The 19,597-nt window shown below is 36.7% G+C and overlaps 1 protein-coding gene across 3 annotated transcripts in view; it reads left to right on the forward strand.

Moving 5' to 3' along the window:
- G2E3 (G2/M-phase specific E3 ubiquitin protein ligase) overlaps positions 1-19,597 on the forward strand; it is a 74,006-nt gene that overhangs the window by 49,648 nt on the left and 4,761 nt on the right. For all 3 annotated transcript variants that reach the window (XM_054716501.1, XM_054716499.1, XM_054716500.1), the window contains 3 exons: positions 1,623-1,930; positions 5,229-5,410; positions 11,704-11,876. In XM_054716501.1, coding sequence (XP_054572476.1) covers positions 1,623-1,930; positions 5,229-5,410; positions 11,704-11,876 — 663 coding nt within the window. The remainder of the gene's footprint in view (positions 1-1,622; positions 1,931-5,228; positions 5,411-11,703; positions 11,877-19,597) is intronic.

Raw genomic sequence — 19,597 nt, forward strand, 5'->3', positions numbered from 1 at the left:
TGTAAAACACATTTTTATTATAGATAATTTTCAAAATACTTTAAAAACACAGATTTGGAAAGTGTGCTTAAACTGTTATTTGGTTATAGAGTAAGAAAGAAAATTAAATAACATGAATATCATGTTACTTTGTTAAAAGAAGGAATTATATTTAATATAGTTAATTTTTTTATTTTGTAATCATTTGCTTTGTATTCACTGTAAATCTCAAATAAAATATCATTTGTGTAGGAAGCTTAAGGCATACTGACAAGTATTATTTTATTAATGCCTAACTTTCATAAGACAACAAAATGAGTAACTTTTAAAATCATTCTTAACCATTTAAATAAAACTAGAATTACATCTTCATTCTGTGTCAGGTATTTGTCCAACTGAAGTTACGATTTTTAAGTATATGTATGGCTTAATAAAAAAAGTTCATAGAGCCTTGTTGTTGCCAATAGGGAAAAAATAGACAAATGATATTAGTAGCTAAGCATGAGGAAGTACTTTCTTATTAAAAATAATATCAAGTTAAAATTTAGAAGGACAAGAGAATTTTTGTGAAAATATTTGATAACTTGATTTGAAGATAGAAGTGATACTATTTAAAAAGTGAAGAATTGCTGTTTTATTTTTTATTTTTTTAGAATTGCTGTTTTAAAATACCACTGTATTAACTGAAAATTTGTTACAAATATTTTTATATTTTTAGTATAAAAAAGATGTTCATGTTAGTTTTAAATAATTTTAATATTTAGGTTTCTAAAGATATTATGCCAGAGAAGTTTGAGTCCTTGCACCTGCTCTAATATTCCATCATGTTCTAGAAGAACAGCATAGTATTTCCATTCCAGAAAGAAGCAAGGAATCAACTTGCAACAAGACGGTTTATTTTTGAAAGATTATTTTCCAAAAGATTTTGGTTCTGTTCAACCTGGATTAATGAATATGGTAGGGGGTTGTGTGAAGAAAGAAAACAAAACAAAACCTGGCCCACATTGGGACATTATAATGTCTTAGGCTGGGAAAAATTTATACTTGATGTATAAAGATGACAATGACATTGCCCCAAACAGGATCATTTTGAGTACATCAATACCAAATACAGATGGAAAAACTGAGGCAGGGTTGCAAATTCTCTTTATAATATTCTACTATTAACTTTATGGTTAAAAATATATTATAATTTCTTAAAACTATAGTTCTCTTGTGTAGTAAGCAGAGACTATATTTACTTTATTTTTTTAAAGGATCTAGTAAATATGAAATAAGGTACAGTTAAAAAAGTGTGTGGTAGTCATTGGCCAGAAAGGTCAGAGTTTGAGATTCTGACTCTTATACCTAAATCTACTGAATTGATCAAATTTGAGATAATCATCTATCAACATTCTCATAAATCAGCTATGACATTAGATTATTCTAATTTGGTAGGAGATTGGGGAAAGAGAATCAATAATTTTGAACTAAAGTTATTAAATAACTGTTTTGGGTTCCAGTGGCAGCATTATCTGCTTTTGGGTGAGAGATGGGAAGAACTTTTAATTTTTTTTTTGTTTGTTTCTTTTTAACTGTATATTGCTATGTCAGTTAAAGCATTTTAGAGTGTTTACCTCTGTGTTTAAATTCATGTTTTATAGGCAAGGCAACAAATTTAGGAGAGACATTTCAACAATAATTATAGAGTTAGGATTTCAAATTATTAAAAAATCAAAAAGATTATATATCAACAAAGCCGATATCTGGAATAGTGCCTTAAACGGATTCAGAAATCAAAAGTTTAATCCTTCGTACACAATTGAAGTTGCATATGTTAATGAAAGTGATAATTTTGGAACAGAGCATCCTGGATCAAAGCAAGAATTCCTAAGTCTTTTAATGCAACATCTTGAGAACTCACCATTGTTTGAAGGGTCCTTGTCAAAGAACTTGTCCCTAAATTCTCAAGGTAATTATTTATTATTATATATACTGCATAGACCACGTGTAAAGGAAGAGATGGTTGGTTAGAATTGATATGCAATACATGTGGTTAAAATGTATAATTTACATTGTTAATAAAATACTGATAGAATCACAGAAAAATGGGGGTGGGGCAGTAATCTTTAAAGCAAATTTTGTAGTGAGACATTTTCTTTAAAAATGTTCTTAATTTCTTTATAGCAATATCCTGCTTGAAATGATTCCATAATTAACTGTAACTTCTTAAAAATGTATTTTATATTCATTCTAATTTTATTTGAATAGAGTAGGCAAATGGGATGGATGATTATCAGAGCCCTTCCTGTTCAGACATTCGGAAATTGCAGTTAGCATATTTTCTTCATAACCTAGGAATTTTATAACATAACTAACTAGTGGCCCAGTGCAGGAAATTTGTACACGGGGGTTCCCTCATCCTAGCCTGCACCCTCTCCAATTGGGAACCCCTTGGGGGATGTCTGACTGCCGGTTTAGGCCCGATCCCACCAGGCAGTCGGACATCCCTCTTGCAATCTGGGACCACTGTCTCTTAACCACTCACCTGCCTGCCTGCCTGCCTGATCACCCTCCCCTGCCAGCTTGGCCTCACCCCCAACTGCCTTCCCCTGCCAGCCTGATCACCCCTAACTAGCTCTGCCTTTTCCCCCACCACCACAGCTTTGTCTGGAAAGAAGTCGGACGTCCGGAAGATGACTGGTCGACCCGGTCTAATTAGCATATTACCCTCTTATTGGTATAAATAGATTATATAGGATAGGATTACTTAGATGGGGGTAGGGGGAGCCTTTTTTCAGCAGGAGGAGATGCTCTTGGCAGACAAAAATAGATAATCCCTATATCTGGACTGATAGCCAGCCATATGCACTATGCTGCCAAGCTGGTCATTAAAAAAATTGAACCACTTTCTTACACCTTACACCAAACAGCTGTTGCCCTTAAAACCCCTCCTCAGTCCCCAACTTAGGTTCTGCCTTTGCAGTTCACCGAGATTAGGTTCTGATTGGTTGGTTTCTATGCCAGTCAGTGTCAAAAGCTCCGCCTTCTAGGCAGCCATTGGCTCCTCGCACTTCACTCAGATTTGGTTCTGATTGGTCAGTTTCTATGCCAGTCAGTGACAAAAGCTCCGCCTCCTAGGCAGCCATTGGCTCCTCACAGTTCACCCCAATTTGGTTCTGATTGGTTGGTTTCTATGTCAGTCAGTGTCAAAGGCTCCGCCTCCTAGGCAGTCATTGACTCCTCCCAGTTCACCCAGATTTGGTTCTGATTATTCGGTTTCTATGCCAGTCATCGTCTCCGGGCCTATGCTGGCGAGGCCCAGAGAAAAAGAGAGGCAAGGGCTGATCAACAGCTGCCACAGAAGCTGTGGATCAGACCCTGCTTCTCTCTCTGGGCCTCTTTCTGGGCCTGATCTGCAGCCCCCTTGGCAGTCAGTGCTGGATCGCTGCAGGACTGCCTTCCTGTGTTTGGTCGTCCATTCAGTCGTTCTGTAACATTATGGACCCTGGCTCTTTAATATATATAGATTTTCTGATCCACATGTAACAGATTTTTAAATGTACTTTTGCTTTCAAGAATTTTTCTTACACAATTATGTATATGATACTTTTATGTGTTTATTTCTAGTGAGGAGTTAACATGATTAAAACAGGCATCTCAAAACACTGGTTAATTCTAGCATTTTGTTAGGAACTTTTATACCATTTTTGCTATAATATAAGAAATTCAAAAGTGAGGAGACATTTCATTCCATTTGAATTTCTTCATATATATTCCATAGAACTTCCTCACTGTTACCTGAAGCATCATTGAAATAATTGAGAAACTACCAAAGATTATTTGTACTATATATAGTACACACAGTTTAATTCTAAACTCAAAAAAATATATAAGTTATCAGTAATGTTAACTCAAGGCATTTTGGGTACAGTGGAGAGTACATGAATATAAGTCACAAAATCTGAATTAATTTTGTACATATCACTTAAGTAGTTTTATATCCTAAGATTAATTACGTAGTGGCTCTGGATCTCAATTTCTTAATCTGTAAAATGTGACTAATACATACCTTATAAAGTTGTTGAGATTTTATTATTATTTCAAATATTGTTAGTGTTTATTACTAATAAGTTGCTTTGAACAGTTTTTAGAAAAAATAAAGAAAATTTACATATTCTTTTGACTTAATCAGAGTAGCTAAAATCATTTTCACTGGCAATTTAAAAAATATTGGAAACTGTAATATGGTAAAATAACATGAATTGTTGGGATTAAATTTGTGCCATTTTGGAACATAATTTAGCACTATATCTCAACAACCTTAATAATGTTCATATCCCTTTTGTCTCTCTCACATCAATGTTTCTTTTTCTCTCTCTCTCTGTCTCTCCCCCCTCCCTTCCACTCTCTCTGAAAATCAATGGAAAAATATCCTCAGGTGAGGATTAACAACAAAAAAATGTTCATATCCTTTGAACCACTAATACTAAATCCTAATCTATCCTAATAAAATCAAATATATATAAACAAGATTATGTAAATAGATACTGACTGTATAATGTAACTTAGTGAAGGTACCAGTAATAAATGGATGGTTTATATTGATGCACATCTGTAAGTTAGTCTTAATGCATTCCTTAACTGTGGATTTCAATAATTTTTGAATAATATAAAAAATTTACAATAAATTGGGAAAAAGCAGAAGTCATACTGTTTATGTATATATTTATACACACACAAGACACAAATATATCAAAGTGTATATAATGGTTATGGTAGTGGGATTATAGGTGTGCTTTTTTAAAGAGTTTCTGACCCTAACTGGTTTGGCTCAGTGGATAGAGCGTCGGCCTGCGGACTGAAGGGTCCCAGGTTTGATTCCAGTCAAGGGCATGTACCTTGGTTGCGGGCACATCCCCAGTAGGAGGTGTGCAGGAGGCAGCCTGATCAATGTTTCTCTCTCATCGATGTTTCTAACTCTCTATCCCTCTCCCTTCCTCTCTGTAAAAACATCAATAAAAATATATTTAAAATAAATAAAGTTTCTGTATATTTTTTTCTACAATAAGTATTTATATTCAGAAAAAAGAAATTTTGTGTTTTTTAGGTGAAATCTATAATTTATACATGTTATAGCTTCTATGAATTGTTATTTTCCATTTATCTAATGCTTAGATTGTTTTTAATTTATTATAGAAGTATTTATTGTATATGATGCATAATAATAATAATAGAAGTGTATTTAATTTATTTCCATCTGTTTACAGCTCTGAAAGAGAATCTTTATTATGAAGCTGGCAAAATGCTTGCCATTTCTTTGGTTCATGGTGGTCCTTCACCTGGTTTTTTTTCTAAAACTTTGTTTAACTGCCTTGTTTTTGGACCAGAAGATACCTTTCCAACTTTAGACGATGTTTCAGACTTTGATGTGGCACAGATTTTAATCAGGGTAAGAAATGTGCATGTTTATTAAAATGTAGACTACATTGTAAATAGATTTGAATATAAATACTGGATCTACAATAGAATAATAATACTCTGTGGAGTAGCTAAGGGGTGTCAATATTTCTGTTTACCTGCAGAGTACACAACCAGTTAAAAGATAGATATAGAATGTGTTTATTAAACAGGCTCCAGCGAGCTCCCTTACCTCTTATGTCCCTACATAGAGACATAACTGAAATATGGCCATCTATGAACCAGAAAGTGGCTCTCACCATACACCAAGTCTGCCAGCACCTTTTATCTTGGACTTCGCAACCTCCAAAACCCCGGGAAATAAATGTTTGTTCTTTAATTAAGAAAAAAAAAAAAGATGTAATGGTTAGACAGCTAGAGATCAAAGTACCAAATTAGTTTAATATTGATAAAACCATTTTGATAATGTGACTTCATTCTGTGCTCAAAATGGCTTGCTAACATTTCTCAGAACTAGATGGATTTATCTGTCCTGCCAGAGACAATATAAGGTAGGTTTCTTGTTTCATGGTAGAGAGCAGATAAAAGTATGTTTTCCTGCAAGGCAGTGGATCTGAAGAGAGCAAGGATGTAGTTTTCCAGTCAGAAAACTCATAATTCCTCCCACAGGGTGTTATGAGTGCTAGGTTGAAATTTTTTCCATGTGTAGATAAGTGGGGAGACTCAATGTTCCCACCTAAAAAGAGTTAACATTTATTGAGCCATATACTGCACATGTTACATGTACAAACTCAATTTAGTTATCGTATGCTGGCTGCATAAGGATCATTGCTTACATCAAGCACGTCAAAATCAAAGGCTGCACAGGCCAAATAAACAATGTTTGAGATTATGTAGGCCGCAAAAAAACAAAAGCTTCAATTTTCATAGAAACATAGGTTTATTTTGATAGAGACATGCTGGATATAAAGGGCTGAAATAAAAGTAATCATTAACTTAAAATAATAGAACATTTTAAATTAGTATTTTTTCTTGAACATTAACTTACCTGACACTGATTAACTGCACAGATTAATAAACATAATGTAAATAAACCTATTTTAGTTGTTCTCCGAAAGCGAAATATTTTCTGTTGCCCACACCAAACAAGTCAGTCCAAGACTAATGACGTAGCAATCAGCTGCTAAAATATTCGCTGCTAGTATTGGAAAGAAATGGTGCGCCTGCGTGTAAGGCGAGTAAGGGAAATGAATGCAACACGATTATAGTAATCAGTCATTAGCAAATGTTGTAGTTTGTTATTGATAGTTATGTATAACAGGATATTGTAAAAATTTATGAAATTTTTATTAAAATGTTTCTTACATACCGTTATATTGACTGGGCTGCAAAAATATTCATTGTTGGCCTGTGGGCCGAGAGTTTGACAAGCTTGGCTTACATGTTACTGATTTGGAGATAATGAAAGCCATTCAACTTTTCTTCCCTTAACCTCCTCTATCTAGTCATTGTTTCATTTAATTAGCAGTATAGTTAATGGTTAAGAGCATACAAGTCAGATTTTAGATCGAAATAACTATAAGCTGTGTAACTTGGGCAATGAAGTTAAGCTTAGTTTTGTTAAGGCTAACTTTATTGTCTCACTTCCTCTTTCCTATGGATTTCTTAACTTTTTATAAAAAAATATACACTGAGTGGCCAGAGTATTATGATCGCTGAACGCATAATAATATGATCACTCAGTGTATATCCTATATAATAAAAGGCTAATATGCAAATTGTCCCCTCGACCAGGAGTTTGACCAGCAGGCAGGCTGGCCGGCTAACCGCCCATGTCCCCTCCCCCTGGCCAGGCTGGCCAGACCCCATCCTTGCACAAATTATATATACACACACACACACACACACATATACATACATACACACACACACACACACTCTGAGTGGCCAGATTATTATGTGTTCAGAGATCGTAATAATCTGGCCACTCAGTGTATTTTTTCCATTGATTTCAGAGAGGAAGGGAAGGGAGAGAAATATCAATGATGAGAGAATCACCCAACAGGTGCCTCCTGCATGCCCCACACTGGGGATCAAGCCCGGAACCCAGGCATGTGCCCTTGACCGAAATTGAACCCAGGACCCTTCAGTCCGCAGGCCAACACTGTATCCACCGAGCCAAACCGGCTAGGGCCGATTTCTTTTTATTTTTTTAAATATATATATTTTATTGATTTTTTTACAGAGAGAAAGAGAGAGGGATAGAGAGTTAGAAACATCGATGAGAGAGAAACATTGATCAGCTGCCTCCTGCACACCTCCTGTTGGGGATGTGCCCGCAACCAAGGTACATGCCCTTGACTGGAATCGAACCTGGGACCTTTCAGTCCGAAGGCCGATGCTCTATCCACTGAGCCAAACCGGTTAGGGCTAGGGCCAATTTCTTAACTTTTTAGAGAGATGCTTTTGTTTCCCACCGCCTGTCTCCCAAGTTAGGTAGTTCAAAGCTGATATCCAGGGATTTGAATCTTCACATTCAAATGCCTTTTTTTGTGTTTTGTTTTGTTTTTAATTCTAATTCCTTATCTCTTTTGACTTCTGCAATCAATCATTGCTGTCTTCAAATCCCTCTCTACTGTTTTATTTTTATTATTTTAAATATATTTTTATTGATTTCAGAGAGGAATGAAGAGAGAGAGAGATAGAAACATCAATGATGAGAATCATTGTTTGACTGTTTCCTGTATGCCTCACACTGGGGATTGAGCCTGCAACTAGGCATGTGTTGCCCCTACTATGAACCAAACCGTAACCTCTGATTCAGAGGTCCATGCTCAGTCACTGAGCCACACCAGCTGGGCTCTCTCTATTTAATATTGTACTCCCTTCTATTTTTGACTACTTGTCTTTTTTAATGCTTCCTCTTCCTACCCTTAAAAGAGGTATTTTTTCAGTGTTGTTTTAACAGTCCTAATCCTATATAATAAAGAAGTAATATGCAAATTGACCATCACTCCCAACACACAAGATGGCCACCCCCATGTGGACACATGATGGCCGCCACAAGATGGCCAGCAGGGGAGAGTAGTTGGGGGCAACCAGGCCTGCAGGGGTGGGCAGTTAGGGGTGACCAGGCTGGCAGGGGAGGGCAGTTAGGGGCAATCGGGCCAGCAGGGGAGCAGTTAGGCATTGATCAGGCTGGCAGGGGAGTGGTTATGGGGTGATCAGGCTGGCAGGCAGAAGTGGTTAGGGGCAATCGGGCAGGCAGGCAGGCAGGCAGGCAAGTGGTTGGGAGCCAGCAGTCCTGGATTGTGAGAGGGATGTCCGACTGTCCTGTGGGATCAGGCCTAAACAGGCAGTCAGACATCCCTCGAGGGGTCCCAGATTGGAGAGGGTGCAGGCTGGGCTGAGGGACCACCCCCTAACTCCCTTGTGCTCGAATTTCATGCACTGGGCCTCTAGTTTTATAATATTTGGAAAGCTTCTCACCTATAACCTTTCTGAATGATTCCCAGACCTGTATTTTTGAGCCCCTAGATTTTGTTTGAAGACTTTTCAAGAGATACCTTGTGTCTAAGACATTATGGAGAAGGGGTTGTTTTCATTCTTCCACATTCCATTTATCAGTCTGTGTCAAGTCATCTGCCTTTCCTTATTTTCAGTGTGCCTACTATACCAAACTAAATTATGTCTATTTGTAAGCAATTAGGACATTATTCTAATATTCTTATTCAGGGTGGTTCAGAAGTACAATTTTGACCACATTGCTTTCTTTCTCAGGAATGCTCAATGGCTTCTCATTGCCTATTGAACAAAGTTCATGTTATTCATTAGGTTATTTAAGACTTCCAACTCTCCTCATGGCTTTACCTATTCCTAGTTTGTATTCCTAAGCAATGTTTGTTATTTAGTAAGTACTATGTACCCAGTACTGTTTTATCACTGAAGACAGAGTAGTAAGCCAAAATCCCTGTCTCCTTGAAATTACCTTTTAGAGCAGCGGTCACTAACCTAGTGGTCTGTGGACCAGTGGTCATCCGTGAGGTCCAAAAGGTTGGCAACCGCTGTTTCAGAGTGAAGACAGGAGATAAATAAATATATAATATACTAGTGTCCCGGTGCATGGATTCATGCACATTAAAAGGAAATTAATTAGAAGAAATATTTTAATATTGCTATTCCCATCTTGCTAACAAAAAGAAAGTAGGATTCTACCAAGTCTCCTATCTACCTACTCCAAGACTTCTGTGAGGATCAAATGAGATGAGGCATGGGGAAACGCTTCACAAACATTTGGTTAAACTGTAAATGTTTATACCTGGCTATAAAGCAAGTGAGGTTCCTCGGCTGAAGAAACTCCAAGGAGGCTAGTTGCTAGAGAAAGGAAGCTGGGTGTTGCTATGTGATGTCATTACCTGGTGCCCACAGCCACAGTTTTCAGGCTGGGCTGTGGGCTGCATTTTGTGCCATGGGATGTTGGCTGCTATTTGGTGGGGTGTCGCTCCGGGGTGGTGGCGCGGCCTGTGTCCCACTTGGGGGAAGCCGAATGTTGGTTTGTTGGCACCAGGTCCCTGGTGCTGTTTATTTTTAAATGGACAGTGTGCATCATGGCAGCTCCTGCATTGGGCAGTATAATTGATCTTTCAAAACGTGGGGGTCTATGGGCACCTAACCCCACTCAGTAAATAATCCACATATAATATTTTGTTCGCCCAAACTTAACCATAGTTGCCCCTCAGTATCTGTGGGGGACTGGTTCTAGGATCCCTACCCCTGCAGATACCAAAAACTGTAGATGTTCAAATCTCTTATATAAATTGGTATATAACAATGCATACAATTAGCCCTCCTCATTTGCTGATGCAAAACCCATGGATAGTTACAGAGAGCTAATTGAGAAAAAAAAAATCTACATGTAAGAGGACCCACAAAGTTCAAACCCCTGTTGTTCAAGGGTCAACTGTACCATCATGTAGTAAAATATATTATAAAAATGAAACAGTATATGAGAAAGGAGATAGATAATGCTTGGGGTATAATAGGTTAGAGCTGAGGCTAAGCTGCTATAATTTAGACACCCAAAAGACAGTGTCTCAGAAAAATAAAATAAAAATGACATTTATTTATTTCTCTCTAAAATCTGTTGTTTAGATTTTAGGGGTTAGGGTTGGCAAACTATGGCTGTAGGTCAAGTCTGGCCTGCTGCCTCATTTTTGTAAATAAGTTTTATAGAAACCACACTCATTTGTTATCTGTCTATGACTATTTTTACACTGTAATGGTGGAGTTGAGTAGTTTTGACAGACATCTACTCACAAAACAAAATGCTATCTGGTTTTTACAGAAAAGACTCATTTTACTGGCCATCGAGCCCACAACCCAGGTACATGCCCTTGACTGGAATCGAACCCAGGACCCTTCAGTCCACAGGCTGACGCTCTATCCACTGAGCCAGACCAGCTCAGAAAAGACTCATTTTAGAGTTATAGTAGTGATACATCTGGTCATCCAGAGAATTGGATTCCATCCTCTCATTGTTATGTAATCACTTAGTATAGTATTTACATCTCCATGGATGAAGCTTGCACTTAAGGGAGAAAGAGTGGAAGTAGAGTGGGAGGGAGTTTGACAAGTTTGGATAGCCTTAGTCACATAGTTGGAAGGAAAATTTGGCCATGTGCCCAGCTGAAACTCAGGATGGTGGATTTGGGATGATAAGGGAACATATATTCAACTATTTTGAACCAGGTAGTCAGGAAAAACTTGGGAGAAATGCAGAGATCTAATATGAATCAGAGAATCATGTAAATCTCTGGGAAAAGAGATTTTTGGAAAGAAGAAATAGCAAGGAAATTTTCCATTGACTACCTTATATTTTTATCTTTCTTCTTCTGTAAGTGTTCAAAGAGCTAACATATATGAAAGTGTCGACCATAAATGGTCAAGAATTTTTCTGTTTATGCTGTTCCCTGAAATACTCTTTGGTTGTATTCATCTAAGTCTCAGTTGATACTCTTTCTCTTTCATGAAATCTCAAGTCATCTCTCTTGCCTCTCCAGTGCTATGTAACTGTTCTGTGTCAATTATTGCCTTTTATGTAAGCAATTTCCCATATTAAAGTGGCATTATACTCAAGGTTTCTTGAAAGAAGAAATATACTATGTTTATTAAACTGGATTGTCAGGTATTCTGGAAAAATAATTTTTGGTATACTTTCATTCCATTCTGGTGTACTCAAGAATTGCGTTAAAATAACGTGTCATTTGAAATGTAAATATCATTTACAAGTGAAAGTGGAAACTGAGTATATTTTCTTCATTACAGATAAATAGTGCAACAAATGTAGCTGACTTAAACTCAATTGTGAATGATTGCTATAACTACCTAGAGCTTATTGGATGTCTAAGAATTATCACATCATTAAGTGACAAATATTTATTGGCAAAAGACATACTTGCTTACCATGTAATTAAAAGAGTCCAAGCACCTTTTGAAAGGTAGGTTATTTATATGTGGAAGATTTATTCAAATTACATGTTAATTATCTTATAATGTGAGATATATTTGATAAAAATTTTAAATAATGCTTTAAAACGAACCTGTTAAGGAAGACTACTGTTCTGACCATATATATAGAATTGCATAAATATATGATGCTTATGTAGAAAGAATAATCATCATCTCAATTTATAATTATTTTTCTAAATAAAAATTATTTTAAAAATTCTTACCACTTAAGCCAACTATTTTATCTCTTCTCATTCATTTAATACCTATATATTGAGCACCTGTTGTCTGTCGGGTAATAGGTACTGAGCATTCTTTGATTAACACGGTAGATGTGATTTTTTAAAAATTCTCTATTGTTTAAAGTATTACATGAGTTTCCTTTTTCCCCCATTGACCTCTCCCTGGCCACTCCCCTCCCCCCAGCACATGCCCTCACCCCCCTGGTGTCTGTGTCCATTGGTTATGCTCATATGCATGCATACAAGTCCTTTGGTTGATCTCTTACCCCCTTATCCCCCGCCTTCTCTCATAGGTTGGACAGCCTGTTCAATGCTTCTATGTCTCTGGTTCTATTTGTAGAGGTGATTCTTGCTCTTTAGCTTTAGAACACTGGTCTGCAAACTTTTTGTTCCAATAATACTTTGAATGAATTTTGAAAACATATATGTCCTCATACTCTATTTTTTAATAATGAAAAACAAAATATATTTGAAAGTAGGGAGAATGGTATGGCATGTAATCATCACCCATATCTAACAATTATCAATCAACCTTTGGCCAGTCTTGTTCATCTATCCTACCCTTGTTATTGACGCAAGTATTATTTTCAAGCTATTATCAGACATCATGTTATCTCAAAAGTAATCATGTTTTTCTTTAAATTTTAGTATCATTAATCCATAGATTTAAATACACTGAGTGGCCAGATTATTATGATCTCTGAACGCATAATAATCTGGTCACTCAGTGTATATATCCTATATAATAAAAGGCTAATATGCAAATTGTCCCCTCAAACATGAGTTCGACCAGCAGGCAGGCCAGCCAACCACCCATATCCCCTATCACTGGCCAGGCTGGCCGGACCCCACCCATTCATGAATTTATGCACTGGGCCTCTAATATATATATACACTGATTGGCCAGATTATTATGCGTTCAGAGATCATAATAATCTGGCCACTCAGTGTATACTTGTGTTGAAATTGTTATAGTTGTTATCTTTACTGAAGTTCAAATTATCTCATCTTTTGCCCGTATAAACCTTATTATGTTGTTTGAGTTTTTTTAATGTTGACCATTAACCTTTTGCACTCAGATGTCGAGTGTGACTCGACATGATTAGCATTAGAATAAAGGAATTGAGAAAAATGCAAGCGAGTGCAAAGGGTTAATGGTCTTTGAGAGCCACCTTGCTGTATGGTATAGTAATATGTTTCAGTCTCATTTTGTTATTCTGTGCTGAGGGACCTTTGTTTCTTTGAATGGGAAATGATATTTCAAAACCAGAGTCTGGATGCTATGGACGCTCATTTTTGCCAGGTTGGTCATTGTTTGTAGGCCTTTTCAGTGGACAAAAACTAGGAAATACAGGTTTTTTTTGTTTTGTTGTTTTTAAGAAAGAATACATTATGAGGTTATACTGATATTTCAAAATCACTACTGTAAGATGTTTAACTTCCCTTTGTCTCATGTTGAGAATCCTAGTTCTTAAAGTCACTGGAGAATTAAAATCTATAATAATCGATAATAATAAAGGCGTAATATGCTAATTAGATCGGACAGCCAAACGACCTTCCTGACATCCTTCCAGACAAAGCCACCATGGCAGGGGCCAAGGCAGAGGCAGTTAGGGGCGATCAGGCAGGCAGATGAGTGGTAAGGGTCGATCAGACAGGCAGGCAGAGTGGTTAGGGGCAATTAGGCAGGCAGGGGAGTGAGTAGGGGCAATCAAACAGGCAGGTGAGCAGTTAGGAGCCAGCAGTCCCGGATTGCGAGAGGGATGTCCAACTGCTGGTTTAGGCCCGATCCCACTGAGGGGTCATCCTCTGAGGGGTCCTGGATTGCGAGAGGATGCAGGGATTCCCCCACCCCCGTGCATGAATTTCATGCACCAGGCCTCTAGTCTATATATATAAATGCCTAAGTGACCATTAGGACCGAACAACCGAAATGACTGGAACGACCAGTCGACCAGTCGCTATGATGCACACTGACCACCAGGGGGCAGACACTCAATTCAGGAGCTGCCCACTGGTGTTCAGTGTGTTCCCCCGGCCAACCTCCCACGGCCCCTCCACCTGGCTGGCCAACCTCCCACAGCACCACCCCTGGTCGGCTGCCGCCCTTCCCCCTCCGACTGGCAGGCCAACCTCTCGTGGTCCCTTTCCCCAGCAAGCTGACCCCCCAATAGGCCTTGATCGCCAGCCAGGCCAAGGGACCCCACCTGTGCAGAATTTGTGCACCAGGTCTCTAGTATGAAATAATTACTCGACTTATTCCATATTTTATAAACATTAGTCTCAGAATAACATTACCACCTTAGTCGGTTTGACTTAGTGGATAGAGCATCGGCCTGTGGACTGCAGGGTCCCAGGTTTGATTCTGGTCAAGGGCACATGCTTAGGTTATGGGCTCAGTCCCCAATGGGGGGCATGCAGGAGGCAGCAGATCAATGATTCTCTCTCATCATTGATGTTTCTATTTCTCCCTCTCCCTTCTTCTCTGAAATCAATAAAAAATACATATATATATTAAAAAAGAATAATAATACCAACATTATCACCAATAACAAATACTATTGAAAACAGACTAAAATTGTTTTTCTATTTTTTTTGTTCTAGGGCTATATTGTCAAATTACGGTGTTTTAAAGTAATTTGTAATAGTTATATTTCGTGTTGTTATACTACTAACTGGGTATACATTTTTCATTTTTTATTTTTAGTGTTTCTTAATTAAAATTTTATTTTTAAAAAAGTTATGTAAAATGCCTGCATGGTTTCAAAGACAAATCTAGAATGAAACTAGAGTACATTGAAAGAATTCAGCTCTATGATACAAATTGTATTCAAAGATGTATAGCTTTTATCTTTATCACATCTAACTTCCATGCCTCGTGAAGTAATCATTTTGGTGGCTTTAATTGTTTATTCTTTCATTATTTGTTTTTTTAAATAATAGCAGATAACTATATAAGTGTATGCATACTCATTTCTTTTAGATAAGATACCATTCACCTTTTTTTTCTCATTTTTTACTGGGCAATATATTCTGGATATCACTCCATGGTAGTAAATAGAAATAGTTCTCATTCTGTTTTAGAGTTCTATAGAGCTCTGTTGTTTGGATATATCAGTATGTGTGTTTTTTTCAACAGTTTCCTATTTTTTTTCCAACCAGTTTTCTATAGATGGACATTTAGGATGTTCCCCAGCACTCTCACAAATGAAAATATAACATCATAAACTTGAATATAACTTCCAATATATTTTTAATATTGCAATTTAAAAATAACAGTTACATAGCTCTTTTAAATTATCAAAATGTACTGACTATAGGACTCTTAAATAGTAAAATTTTATATGAATAGAATCATCATTTATAATTATGGTTAATACACAGAATAATCCCATATAGTATAAATTTTGATGTGGTTATTTTAAAATTTGAAGTGGATCTCTTCTTTTTTTTTTCAATATATTTTATTGATTTTTTTACAGAGAAGAAGGGAGAGGGATAGAGAGTTAAAAACATCGACGTAAGAGAAACCTCGATCAGCTGCCTCCTGCACATCCCCTACTGGGAATGTGCCCGCAACCAAGGTACATGCCCTTGACCAGAATCGAACCTGGGACCCTTCAGTCCACAGGCCGACGCTCTATCCACTGAGCCAAACGGTTAGGGCTGAAGTGCATCTCTTAATGAAAGAGATGTTTATTTCTCCAAGTAGTTCGTGTATCTACAGATGGATTTTTCTGATTGCTAACTCAGAGAATTTATCATTGTTTATTTCTTCTGTTTTGTTTTGTTTTTTTTGTTTTTATAGATATGACTAATCTAGATGACAGGAAATGCTTCCCTATCTGTTTAATTGGTGTTTAAATTAAAACTGAATGATAAATAGGAGTTAGGCAGATCAAGATGAAGAAGGCAAGACAAAAGCTGAAGAGTAATCCCTCCTCTGTAAAAGATAAAATATCATATAACAAAAAAATCTTGTAAATATATATCTGAACTCATAAGAGTCTTATAGATGTCAGAAATAACAAGGAGACCAAAAGCCACATTCCCTAGCTGTCATATGAAATCAGAACCCTCAGTTTGCACAAACTTGGGTTTGGCATCCTGCATGTACCCTCATCTGAAGCAAAGAAATTAACAAAGTAATTGATTTTAGGATTCATAAAACTTGTAGAGTGCTAGGCAAAAGCAAATACATAGCAACTGTGTTGGGAAATTGCTGCAGTCTGGGCCTAATGGGAGCGCTAATGATACATTGCTAAAGAAGAGGCATTTCCAGTAGAAGGCAAAATACACAACGAAAAAAGCAAATATTGGGAATAGCACTCAAGAATTTAAATAACAAAAACAAACTGAATGAGATAAAATATCAGTTCAGTAAAACTGCGATATAATGGAGTAATACGGGTGAGGGAGTGTTGGTTAAATTTGAAAGTCTATTACATAATAAACTAGGTTTTCCGATTGCATATGTTAAAAAATGGACAAAGTAGTTGCTTACCTGTTTTTACTTACGTAGACATGTTTGTGTAATTAAAATTAAGTATGTATAAAAAGTTTAATTTCACAGAAAAGTTTTCTATATGTATTATAGTAATTTTAAATTCACCTGTCACCCCGAGTAAACAAATGCAGATGGGTGGCATGATGTGGTGTGATCATATGCTAATCATTCACCAAACACTGTTTATGAGCGGTGACTCTTGGATTTAAATATGTAAACTATAGTTGTAGATGTGTAATATTTATTTATGTAGACAAAATTATTAGTGTTTTTTCAAACATATGGGCTATTCACTAAAATTTGTTAAAAGTAACAGTGAATTAATACCAAAAAATAACCTGCTAATTTAATTGTAAGCAAATCTTGGTTAAAAGCATTTTAGAATTAACAGGGTGTTAATTTTCACATATGACATACGGACCAGAAACTTTGTTTGTTAAATCTAGGTCTGCAAAATCGAGGGTTTAGTGTAGTGACTTAAAAGAGAAAATAAACAATTGGGGGGAAAAAATACACGCACAAAATGAATCTAATAGCACTTCCATGTTGAAAAATGACCACATACTTCAGTTCTGGATAACATGGAATAGACATAGTTCTCTTTATTCCTTCTGCTAAGTACAGTTAAAAACCCTGAACATTACATGTAAAACAAACATAAGACTGAAAGGTAAGGAGATGAAAGCAGACCAGCTGGGGATCTCAGAACCCAGGAACGACACAGCAGAATGAAGAAGAAATCTAGACCTTCTTATATGAAGTAAAACTAAGAGAATTTGTCACCAGTAGACCTACTCTAAAATAAAGTCTATAGGAAATATTTGAAACAGAAAGCAAATTACTAACGGTACTAGATGCCCAGTGCACAAATTCATGCATGGGTGGCGTCCCTCGGCCTGGCTGTCAATTGGGGCCCATCAGGGTCTTCTCACCCAGTCCTGATTGGGGCCATGGGGGCCGGCCAGCTGGGAAGGGACTGTGGGAGGGCTTCAGGGCATGTCCAGCCCTCTCGCCCAGTCCTGATCAGCTGAACCCCAGCAGCAAGCTAACCTACCAGTCGGAGCATCTGCCCCCGGGTGGTCAGTGTGTGCCATAACAACTGGTCAGCGGTTGATCAAATGGTCAACTGATTGGTTGGACACTTAGCATATTACGCTTTTATTATATATGATAATTGTGAAACATCAGGAAGAAAGAAAAAATGAAAAGAATAAAGGCATGTTTCCTTCTCGTGTTTTCTAAATCATGTTTCATAGTTGAGTTAAAAAAATTACAGTAACATCTTATAATGTGGTTCAAGTGTATGTGGAAGAAATATTTAGGAAATTACATTAAGTACAGGGAAAGGCAAAGGACTTAGAGAGAAGTAAGGCTTATAAAATGTTGATACCAGTAGACTTATATTTAAAAAATATATATAAAAAATACACTCAACAGCACTATAGATAAAAAAGGAATTTAAAAATTTAACCCACAGGAGGACAAGAAAAAGGACACAAAAATGATCATGGAAATGAAAATGTTAAATGGTAGGCAGTTGAAGAAAAAAACTAGTGATCAGGAAGAGGAATATGAGGATTTGTTCATAACAGAGAGAGATTGAAAACGAGGTTTTGTGAAAATTAGAATAAGAGAACCCAAACATATATTTAACTAAATAAACAAGATGGAGGCAGGACAGTATTATAGAAAACACTGCTTAAGCCCTGGCCGAGAGGCTCAGTTAATTCGAGTGTCATCTTATACACCAAAAAGTTGAGGATATAATTCCTGAACAGGACGCGTCCGGAAGGCAACCAGTCAATGTTTCTCTCACATCAGTTTTCTCTCTCTCTCTCACCAAAATCAATAAAAACATATTCTCGGGAGAGGATTATGAAATAAAATAGAAAATGCTGCAGAAAAAGTTCTTAAGGATCACACGGCTTAATGAGCCAAAGTAGTGTAGTTTGTGGCGAAACTGCATTCTGAGCCAAAGTCTTGTAAAAATGAGTTATACTGAAAGCATTTTTTTTTTCTTTTCAGTAATGTCAACAATGAAAACAGATAGCTCTGGTAATAACTTGACAAACTAGTTACATTATCATTCAAAAGAGAGAGAAATAGACTTTTGGGGACAGTTTACTTTTTTCCTAAAGAGATTAATAAAGTATATATTTAAGGAAGAAAAATTGAACCTAGAAAGAAAAAGATACAAGAAGCAGCAGTGAGCACAGGTATGGGAAAAATATGAATAAATAAAAGTGAGCATTGGCCATTAAAAAACAACTGAATTTTGGTAAAATGGTTAAAATAATTAAAACATTAGTGAAAAATTAATCTGTAAGAAGAATGGATATTGGGTTTATTGTTTTAAGGGACTTGTGTTGAGGTAGTAATGAGGAAGCATCAATTAGCTTTAGATTATTAAATCAAGTATGTATCTTTTAAGTTATGTTCTAAAATAACAGGAAGAGCATATGTAACTTCCAAATCAGGTTGGTGAGGTCTGGGGGCAAAATAAAGAAGATAATGGACAGAAAATAGGGTAAAAGCAAGCAAAGAAAACACATGTTCAGAGAAAGCACACTATAAAGTAGGAAAATCTAAATTTAGATTGGTAAGTATGACACACATAAATAGCTTAGACTTTTGTATTAAAAAGATCTTAAATTGCATTTTAAAGAAATTTTAACACAAAATAAAAAGTTAATGAGTTTCTAATCTTTAAAAAGAGATGTTGTCCTTAAATGACCCTAATAATAGTGTAAAAAAGAACAAATTCTTTAGGAACATTGAAAAGTTGAATCTATTTGTACCTAAAAACATGGCTTCAAAATACGTAAAGCAAAAACTGACAACAGCTTTAACCGGTTTGGCTCAGTGGATAGGGCATCGGCCTGCGGACTGAAGGGTCCCAGGTTCAATTCTGGTCCAGGCCATGTACCTTGGTTGCCGGCACATCCCCAGTGGGGGGCGTGCA

The sequence above is a fragment of the Eptesicus fuscus genome, chromosome 5 (assembly GCF_027574615.1).
Source record: "Eptesicus fuscus isolate TK198812 chromosome 5, DD_ASM_mEF_20220401, whole genome shotgun sequence".
Taxonomy (NCBI): Eukaryota; Metazoa; Chordata; class Mammalia; order Chiroptera; family Vespertilionidae; genus Eptesicus; species Eptesicus fuscus.